This window comes from Quercus lobata, chromosome 6 (genome assembly GCF_001633185.2).
Source record: "Quercus lobata isolate SW786 chromosome 6, ValleyOak3.0 Primary Assembly, whole genome shotgun sequence".
NCBI lineage: Eukaryota > Viridiplantae > Streptophyta > Magnoliopsida > Fagales > Fagaceae > Quercus > Quercus lobata.
Genome location: NC_044909.1, coordinates 684,060 through 694,770, shown reverse-complemented (window position 1 = coordinate 694,770; position 10,711 = coordinate 684,060). Strand labels below are relative to the sequence as shown.

The following is a 10,711-nucleotide window of genomic DNA, read 5'->3' as shown; positions in this document are numbered from 1 at the left end:
GTCATGTGTATTGTTTAGGCCGAGCCTGGTATCTAGATTTCCTTTAAGTAGTTGGTTTCCCCATAGGTTTGAGTCCGAGGACCAAGCAATACCTTGGTTCTGTCCAAAACTTAGATTCCTTTTAAGTAGTTGGTTTCCCCACAAGTTTGAGTCCGAGGACCATGCAATACCTTGGTTCTGTCCAAAACTTAGATTTCTTTTAAGTAGTTGGTTTCCCCATAGGTTTGAGTCCGAGGACCATGCAATACCTTGTTCTGTCCAAAACTTAGATTTCTTTCAAGTGGTTGGTTTCCCCATAGGTTTGAGTCTGAGGACCATGCAATACCTTGGTTCTGTCCAAAACTTAGATTTCTTTTAAGTAGTTGGTTTCCCCATAGGTTTGAGTCCGAGGACCATGCAATACCTTGGTTCTGTCCAAAACTTAGATTTCTTTCAAGTAGTTGGTTTCCCCATAGGTTTGAGTCCAAGGACCATGCAATACCTTGGTTCTGTCCAAACTTTATATTTCTTTCAAGTAGTTGGTTTCCCCATAGGTTTGAGTCCGAGGACCATGCAATACCTTGGTTTTGTCCAAAACTTAGATTTCTTTCAAGTAGTTGGTTTCCCCATAGATTTGAGTTCGAAGACCATGCAATATCTTGGTTCTGTCCAAAACTTAGATTTCTTTCCTTAAGTTTTGAGGGTTAGCCCCCGGCCAAGGTGTGGGACGTCGATCTAACATTGAAAGCCCCTAGAACCGTCCGCGCTACTGACGCCTCGAAGCGAAGCCCCTTCTGGAACTTTATGTTAGGGCACAACAACGGGCTGCTGGAAGTGATGGAGGGACTTTCTTGATCCACCACCTGTGCCAACGCACAAGCCTTCCCACAGACGGCGCCAATTGTAAGGACTCAATTTGTAACGACCCCAAAATGATGTTGGGTTGGCACGTTAAGGGCCCAAATAATATAATTTGTAGAGTGTGGGCTTGAAAGGTTAGGCCTTAGTCACCGAATGGTGGTTAATCATGATACTCATGGTGGACACATAGAGATGAGCTAAGGCTATCTGTGGATCTTGCCCATAAAACTTAATGTTCATATTCTTCCTTTCCCTCTTTTTAGGTCTCTCCTTTTTTCTTTTTTTTGGCGCATAAGCCTTCACATTATATAGCCCTTCTCGGTTGATCCTGACCCTTCATCTGTTGATCAGGCAGGTACCTACTCGAGTACCTGTCCTATCAGCCGCCTCCCCCCACTCTCTGTTAGTTGCAATAACTGAAACCACACTGTTCAGGAGTCCTTTCCCATTAATATGGCTAGGACGTTTGTGGGCGCATTTAATACGGAGGTGACGTCTTTACCTTGAACCACCCCCACTCCGTACCCCCATGTGAATCCCATTCTACTCGCCTCTTCTTCTGGGGGCGCTTTTGAGGCTGCCTTTGATGACATGTCGCTCTTCCCTTTGAAGCCTTGGGATGCCGAGGACAGGGTCATCCTCGGCTGCATCTCTAGGCTATTTGATCTTTCACCACTTGTCCTCGACAACTACTCTCCGCGACACGGGCCCTGGGTCCTGATGGAAAGTGGGCCGGGTCATAAGTTCTCTGGCCCCACATATATATATATATATATATATCATATTTTTAGTTTTTTTTCCCTTGAAATAGTGCGCATGCCATGTGTATCAATTGCTATATGATATTTATCACTTCATTTTTTTCCTTTAATTTCTAATTTAGAAAATCAATTATGTAACACTAAAAATTCTAAAGTACTCTTGGTTTCTCTCTGCTAGTGAGGGGTGGGTCTCCATTTCTTCCTAGAGTGTAGAATAGTTGTCCCTTCTCTTGAAGGTGTCTTTGTCCCTCAACGTAACAGGTTTATCTTGAGGATTTGGTGGTTTTTTCTTCTGGGGTTTTTGGGAAACATATTTTAGTATAGAATGGAAGAACTTACAAAAACTTGGAATAGCCTAACCCTTTCAGAATGTGAAGGTTCAAACTTTCACATCAAGGAGGAACAGGTGAAGACAGAGTTTATTTTAGTAGCTAAGTTCTTGACTAAAAGAGTTCTTAATAAAGATGCCATAGCTAAGACCTTCACACCCATATGGAGATCAAAAAATGGATTCAAAATAAAAAAGGAGAGTGAGCATGTGGTTTTATTTACGTTTGACGATAAGGGTGAGATGGAGAAAATCATGGCAGCAGAGCCTTGGAGCTTTGACAAACATTTAATGGTACTACAATAGTATGATAAGGAAACAATTGTGGGTGATATGGAGTTTAGTAAGGTGACATTTTGGGTGCAAGTTCACGATCCCCCAATCAGATTTAGGACAAGGAAGATAGCTGAACAGTTGTGTGAAGTTATTGGAACGGTGACTAAAGGGACTGATGAAGAAGAAACAGAGGGCGAGAACTTCATGTGAGTCTAAGTAACCTTAGACATCTCCAAACCGTTGTGTAGGGGGCGGGTTATCTCGCTGGATAGTGGTAAGGAACTGTGGGTGCCTTTCAAATATGAAAGGCTCCCAAACCTTAGCTTCTGGTGTGGATGTTTGACAAATGATGATTGTGATTGTGACCTTTGGGTTGAAAGGAAGGAAGTCTCTTAATTGAATCCCAGTAGTTCGGTCCCTGGCTTAAGGTAGCACCGTATGTGCCAAGCCAGAGATATATGGTCAAAGTTCCCGGTTTTTTCGCTAGCAAAAAATCGGGTACGGCGTCAAAAAAACCCAATACAGCCAAGACGATGCCTGTGAAGGTGGTTTGCAAAGGGAAAACGATGCCGGAAATTATTAGGCTTGAAAAGGAAAACCTCGAAGTTGGTGAGGGAGAGAGCACAAAGCTGGATTTTCAGGGCTGTATCAACAAAAGTAACGTTTGTCAAATGAAGAGGGAAACATGGAGGATGTAAGGTTACAACAGTCCAGGTTAGCAGCAAAAAAGGTGTTAGCTGAGCCTTTTAAGGATGTACTTAGGGAGATAGATAAGGAAATAAACAAATATGATTTTGATGATGCAGTGACAGCCGGGTTTGGTGGTAACACAGGAAAGGAAAATGATGTTGACCACCCTAGCATTAATGATTCAAACGTGCCAAGCCAGCTAACACATGCAACTCACCTGTCCGCATCATCATGGGTCCCTTTAGTTGAGATACCCATCTCTCTTGTCAATCACATGCACGCTGAAGGTACTTGGAAAAGGTTAACTAGAATAGGGGTGGTATTAGATGTAAGTATGTCTGAAGCAGTGGGGGGAAAAAGAAGTGCAGGAAGTATAACAACCCAAACTGAGTTACCAAAAAAAAGAAGGGTTTCTCAAGGAGGTGTAACAAAAAATAAGATATTGGTGGAGGCTGGTTACCAGCCCTGCCAAAAGCAATGAGTCTATTATTATGGAACTGTCATGGGCTTGGGAACCCACGAACAAAGAACGAGCTTGTAAGATTGATATAGGCAAAAGATCCCTCTGTCATATTTATAGTCGAAACATGGGCAGATGAAGCAAGGCTAGATTGTACTTTAAGCAAGATTAATTTTGACCAGAAGTGGGTGGCTCCAAGGCTTAATAGAGGTGGTGGATTAGTATTATTTTGGAAAAATTCTATTAACATTGATGTTGTTGATTCCCACAGGTATTATATTGATACGATTATCAATGGGAACACTGAAAATGCATGATGGTTCACTGGTTTTTACAGAGAGCCCGAAACCCATAGGAGAAGTGAAGCATGGAGTAAACTGAGAAGCTTAAACTCTAGGTTAAACATTCCTTGAATTTGTGGTGGTGACTTTAATGAAATTGTCCATCAAGAGGAAAAGTGGGGTGGGGCACCTAGAGATCATAGTCAAATGCAACTATTTCGAGACTTGATCGATGAATGTTGCTTCATGGATATGGGATATGTGGGGCCTAAGTTCATGTGGGCAAAACATTATGTTGATGGGCATTCCATAAGAATAAGATTGGATCGGTGTATAGCTACAAATTCTTGGTTTCAAAAATTCCCAGGAACTACGGTACATCACCTTAGTTGTATGTCATCGGACCACTCTCTACTATTGATCAATTTGTCAGGGTTGCCTGAACCTAGGAGGAAGAGGTGTTTCAGATTTGAAGAAATGTGGTTATCGGATCCAACTTGTGGGGAAATGATTGAGGAAGTGTGGAATAGCACAAGGGAACCAAATCCAAGCATAACCATTATGAAAAAAGTGGCGAAATGTGAAAAAGAGTTAACATGGTGGAACAAACACAATTTTGGGCACGTGAGGAGGGAATTGGAGATTAAAAAGAACCAATTAACTTGGGCCAAGAGTGAGGCTATGGTGAGTGGGAATAATACTCGAGTTAGGAGCTTAAGGATGGAGATTAACTTGCTACAAGATCGAGAATCAAGGATGTGGTGTCAAAGATCAAGGGTGTTGTGGCTTAGCAAAGGTGATAATAATACAGCCTTCTTCCATAGTAAGGCAACAAAAAGATTTAGGAAGAATCTGATCAGAGGAATAAGAGATGGGAGTGGAACTTGGCTAACCGAACAAGAAGAAATTGGGCATGTGATGGAGAATTACTACAAAGAGCTTTTTTCCACCTCCAACCAGAATCTAGAAGTCAATTCTCTTGAGAAAATTCCATGCATGGTTACAGATGAGATGAATATTGAATTAGTGAAGGAATTTACAGAACTGGAAGTTAAGGAAGCCTTGAATCAGATGGCTCCTCTAAAAGTGCCAGGCCCCGATGGTATGCTACCGTTGTTCTATCAACATTTTTGGTTGACAATGCAGCATGATGTTACTTCAACCATTCTCTCATGGATGAACTCAAGTATCCTACTCGAACCCATCAACTACACACTCATTACTCTTATCCCTAAAATAGCTAATCCTGAACTTGTGTCTGAATTCCGGCCTATTAGTTTTTGCATTGTCCTATATAAGATTTACTCTAAAGTCCTAGTAAATAGGTTGAAGACATTTTTACCTTCCCTAATTACTGAGCATCAATCTGCTTTTACTAAAGAAAGACTTATCTCAGACAATATTCTAGTTGCATTTGAGACTCTCCATCACATGAAGCATCATAATTTGAGAAAACATGATTTTATGGCTATCAAATTAGACATGAGTAAAGCCTATGATCAGGTGGAGTGGTTGTATTTGGAGAGGCTAATGGAGAAAATGGGTTTTTTGTTTTAGATGAGTCACTCTCATGATGAGTTGTGTGAAAACGGTGTCGTACTCTATCATGGTAAATGGGGAGCCCATTGGAATGATCCATCCCGAAAGAGGAATTAGACATTCGGGATATTAAACATTCGACGAGGAATGGGGATATTAAGGGCTTTTCCTTGTGCAAACGAGGCCCTAAACTAACCCACTTGTTTTTTGCAGATGATAGCTTGCTTTTCTGCAGGTCCATCTTCGAGGATTGTAACAATGTGTTGAAACTATTGGGCGAATATGAATCTTGGTCAGGGCAAAAGATCAACAAAGACAAGACCACAATCTTCTTTAGCAAGTCCAGCACGGATGAAGCTAAATCAAACATAAAGAATCTCCTTCAAGACCAAGAAGTGAAGTCTTACGAGAAATATTTGGGTCTTCCCTCCTTTGTGGGTAGGGGAAAAAAGGCTAGCTTCAACTACATTAAAGAGAGGGTTTAGAGAAAGCTCCAAGGATGGGAGGGTAAATTGCTTTCACAAGCCGGAAGAGAGGTCTTAATCAAATCAGTATTCCAAGCCAATCCCTACTTATGCTATGGGATGCTTTAAATTACCATTGGGGCTACGTGATGACATTGAGGTAATGATAAAGAAGTTTTGGTGGGGACAAAGGGGCAATAGAAGGCGGCATGGGTTTTCACGACTTGGCTCACTTTAATGATGCCCTTTTGGCGAAACAAGCTTGGAGGCTCTTGCATAATAACGAAATCCTCTTCTACAAAGTTTTTAAGGCAAATTTCTTCCTGAATCACTCTATCTTAGAAGCCAAGGAATCAAGTATGGGGTCCTACGCTTGGAAGAGTATTTTGCATGGTCTTGATGTTATCCTAGATGGTGCTTGTTGGAGGGTGGGGAATGGTAAATCTATCAAGATACTCTCTCCAATGGTAGACACAATGGAAGAAGCTACAGTTGATTGCTTAATTGATGAAGGAACTAGAACGTGGAATGCAACAATGGTGGATGAGATTTTTGCACCTCAAGAAGCCGAAGAAATAAAAAATATTTTGTTGGCTAGGAATGAAATGGAAGACTCCATGTATTGGCCATGGGAGCATGATGAGAGATATAGCTGCAAAACGGGCTACCGATTCTTAAAGGAGGATGAAGTTGGTTTTCAGGTGGCAGAGAATCAAGACCAAGAAAAAGGGCTGTGGAAGAAGATTTGGGCTCTTGAATGCCCAAATAAAGTAAGAAATCTTATCTGGAGGGCTTGCCGTAATTCACTCCCATCAAAGTGCAATCTTGTACGTCGCACAATTATTTCAGAACAGAGCTATGACTACTACAAGGAAGGAAATGAAGATGTTTTGCACACAGTATGGAGCTGCAAAGAGCTGGATGGAGTTTGGGGAGCAAATAGTATATGGAGCTTTCGGAACCAACGATGCTTTGCCAGCTTCAGCGAGCTCTTGGCATGGGTCTGTGATCACCAGAGGAATCCGGTCCTGTTTGCATTCACCATTTGGTCCATTTGGCACCAAAGAAATCAAGTGAGAACACAACAAACCCATCGTCCTCTTAACCATCTCTCTCAATGGGCTTACAATAGGTACATGGAGTTCAAAGCTCTGAAAACGGCACCAATTACCAGTAGACCAAAGAGTAGAGTCTGGTGGAAACCACCTGCTTAGGGAATGCTTAAAATCAATTTTGTCGGAGCCACATTTGCCGAAGAAAAATGCTCCGGCCTGGGAGTTATCATTCGAGACAGGGAAGGTCTTGTCATAGCTTCCATGGCTGCTCGGGTTCCTCAACAGCTCCAGCCTGTTGAGATTGAAGCTTTGGCTGCCAACAAGGCTCTTGAGTTTGCTAGAGAGATGGGTATATTAGAGGCTGTACTGGAGGGGGACTCTTCACTGGTGATGACAACTTTGAACTCAAAAAACCCCGAGCTAGCTCCTTTTGGCTTGCTGTTACAAGATTCTTTAAATTTATCTGCAGGTTTCTCTAAATTGTCCTACTCTCACATTAAGAGAGAGGGCAACACAATTGCACACAACTTGGCTCAGTTAGCAGTTAATTTTCCAAATTGTGTAATTTGGATGGAAGATGCTCCATCTGATGTACTGTCTTCCTACCCTGCTGGTTTAGCTGGTATTCCTTAATTCAATGCATCACAGTACTGTTTCTCAAAAAAAAAAAAAAAATTCTAATTTAAAACATTTTTGATTTGTGAAAATAGAGAGAAGAGAAGTCAAAATTGTTTATAGCCACCACCTTTTCTTTCTTCCTTTTATGTTACATGATCAGGCGAATAGAATGTTTTAATCATTTTGTTAAGTGAACTTTGAAGGGAGTGTATTCAAGGGGAGGGATTTGTTGATTCTTGCTTCTTCGTAATATGGTTGACACTCAATCTATGTTGGAAAAGTATATTACTTTTATTTTTTTTAATAGTTTGTCCTGGGATATCCTTATTGCTTTCTTATTAGACGTCTTTGTTTTAATTTCATAGATGAGAAGAATTCCAACCTCATTTGCCTTTAATTTAACTTTAATTTATTCATTCTTTGTAAGATCTCTTATTTAATAATATTAAAATTAAAAGCAGGTTAGTAAGAATTTTTTTTTTTTTTTTTTTAAAGTTCTAAATGAAGGAAACAAGCACGTGGTTGCACAATGCACGTGTCACCAAAACTAGTTATTAAAACTAGCTAGAGGTCAATATTTCCTCTTCTATTTTTATCCCCTAAAGGTCAATATTTTTTATTCATTCTAATTCCGATGTGATACAATACATTTTTCAATCATAAAAATACCTAGCAGTGTGATGAGATTTATGCATTTGTGGGAGAAATAATTTTTTTTTATGCAAAATCTAATTACAATTCTAATTATTTTTGTGATTGGAAAATGCATCAACCTTGAATTAGGATGAATGAAAAAAATTGACCTTTATGAAAAAAAAAAAAAAAAAAGAAGAGGCTATTGTAGGGACTAGAGCCCAAAATAATGTATTGGGCCTTGGGCCTTGTCCGAGGACACTAATAAGTCCGAGGAGGAGGAGATAACTATTAAATGACTCCCAATAAAAGTCTCATCAGTGGGAGATGAAGGGAAGGAGGTCCGAGGAGGAATTCCTCCTCGGACACGACAAATGTAGTCCAAGTATGATGAGACTTATGCATTTGTGGGAGAAATAATTTTTTTTATGCAAAATCTAATTATAATTCTAATTATTTTTGTGATTGGAAAATGCATCAACCTTGAATTAGGATGAATGAAAAAAATTGACCTTTATGAAAAAAAAAAAAAAAAAATAGAAGAGGCTATTGTAGGGACTAGGGCCCAAAATAATATATTAGGTCTTGGGCCTTGTTCGAGGACACTAACAAGTCTGAGGAGAAGGAGATAACTATTAAATGACTCCCAGTAAAAGTCTCATCAGTCGGAGATGAAGGGAAGGAGATCCGAGGAGGAATTCCTCCTCAGACACGACGAATGCAGTCCAAGTATGTACTCTAGCAATTGAAATGCATCCCATGAACATATGAGAAGGAAAGAAACTCGAAATATCTAAAGAAAAGCTGCTACCACCGCATTAAATGCGCTGCAGCTACTTTTCTGGCCGTATTAATGTGGAGAGGACCTCTAAACAGTGCTGCCTTGGCTGAAAGGGGTGTCTGATGGGATGGGTACTCAAGTGGGGATCCAAATGATCAACAAGTGTAGGATCTAGATGATCAAAAAGGAGCTATATAATGTGGAAGAACCCCCATGAGAAGGGGGTCGTGAAAAACAAAGAGAGAATACTGTAGCATACTAAACTATCTTTAGTTTTTAGACCCCTTAAACAATTGATTAAACCTAGGTAATTAGCCAAGTTGTTACTTAGTCCAATTAAACAAGTCTAGGTTATCACAATATAAAAGATCAAATCATGCAAAGCAGCGGAAAATAAATAACACAAGATATGATCACCCAGGAAAACCAAACCGGTAAAAAACTTGGAGAGGATTTAACCTAGCTATCCTTAAGGCAAAAAGCAAATCCACTAGAAAGAATCGAAATTCATACAATAAGACTTACAAGCCCCCACGCTCGACTTCTTATTGCTACCAACCAGTAGAACTTACTGACACGACCACGTGCAAGCTCCGAATCCACGGACTCCTTCTTTCTTTGGCTTTTGCAAAACACAAACACCCCCGTTTGTGACTTTGAGATCCCACTCAAAGGTTTAGCAACACAAACTCTCTTGTTTGTGACTCCAAGACCACCCTTGAAGGTTTAGATCATCAACACCTTTGATGACAAGAGAAGGCAACAACTTCAACAATACCGGATCTTGAGATTCTTCAAGGAATAGCACCGGTAGACGATATAAGAGAGCTTTTTAGGAACAAAACCCTAAATACCAAAGAGGCACACTCTTTTCTCTCTGAAAAGCCACATAAAAACGTGCTTAGAGTTTCCTTTATATACTGGAAGAAGTATATTAGAAACCCTAATCCTAAATGGGCTTGAACTGCTGTTTGGGCTTAATTAAAATTCTGCAGATACGACTTTCGATCGGTCGAGCCTGTCTTTCGATCGATCGAATCAGACAGATTATGAAATCTTCTTCCTGCAGCTTGTATGTTCTTGAATCTTGACTTGAATCACCTTGAGCATTGTCTAATAAAACCTATAGACTCTAAGATCTATATCTAGACAAGTTTGTGTTCACGATTTGCCAATTGTTCTAAACATTTAGAACCTAACAAACTCCCCTTTTGGCAATTCGTGACAAAACTTTCATACAAAATAAAATGCTCAAATACAAGAACAACCCAATACAATAAAATGCCCAATTACATCACAAATCCCAATCTAAGACTCCTAACCTAGAAGTTGCAAGAAGAGGTAGAAGGTTTTGATCAGAATGCACCTGTCTTTCCTGAAACACTCAACAAACACATCACCGCATGTGTGGAAAGAAAGACATATAAACAATAATATGAAACAGAATATAAAAAAAAAAGTAAATTCTAACTCTCCCCCTAAGTTAGATACATCAAAAAGTTTTTATAGTCTCATAAAACAAACAGGTCATCTATGTCTCCCCCTTTTTGTCACGTATTGACAAAGTCTACCTAATCAGAAGATAGACAGAAAATATACGCAACAGAGTAAGAGAAAATAGAGACAACTCCTCCTATGAAGAGCAACAACTCCCTCTAAAAACCACAAAGGTTAAAAAAAATTTCTCCCCCTATAAAAATAGGAAAAACAAAACAAGTTTTGAGAAAAACAGTTTTGGGGAAAAATAAAGGGGGTGGGGATAAATAAAAAGATACAAACCAAGTTTTAAAAAAAAAAAAACTAAGTTGAGGATACTCATGAAGAAAAAATATTCTCTCTTTCAATGAAATGCAAACATGGCACTATGTGACCCATAAACAGTTGCATGAGTAGAGAAAATATTTGCACATTGATTATCCATCATATCTCTTAAGAAAATAATTTTCTACAATTCACACATAAAAATAGCATATACTAGAAAGTAC

The 10,711-nt window shown here is 39.7% G+C and overlaps 2 protein-coding genes across 2 annotated transcripts; both read left to right on the top strand.

Moving 5' to 3' along the window:
* The first annotated feature begins 5,848 nt into the window (after positions 1-5,848).
* LOC115994578 lies at positions 5,849-6,853 on the top strand. Its single transcript, XM_031118782.1, has one exon. It carries the CDS (start codon positions 5,849-5,851, stop codon positions 6,851-6,853), a length of 1,005 nt encoding a protein of 334 aa, XP_030974642.1.
* A 3-nt stretch (positions 6,854-6,856) lies between these two features.
* LOC115994576 lies at positions 6,857-7,327 on the top strand. The gene has a single exon (XM_031118780.1). It carries the CDS (start codon positions 6,857-6,859, stop codon positions 7,325-7,327), a length of 471 nt encoding a protein of 156 aa, XP_030974640.1.
* The last annotated feature ends 3,384 nt before the right edge of the window (positions 7,328-10,711 follow it).

What these genes read in the sequence shown, in the direction of transcription:
- LOC115994578 (XM_031118782.1), top strand. Translation starts at nt 5,849, where the DNA reads ATGGGTTTTCACGACTTGGCTCACTTTAATGATGCCCTTTTGGCGAAA.
- LOC115994576 (XM_031118780.1), top strand. Translation starts at nt 6,857, where the DNA reads ATGCTTAAAATCAATTTTGTCGGAGCCACATTTGCCGAAGAAAAATGC.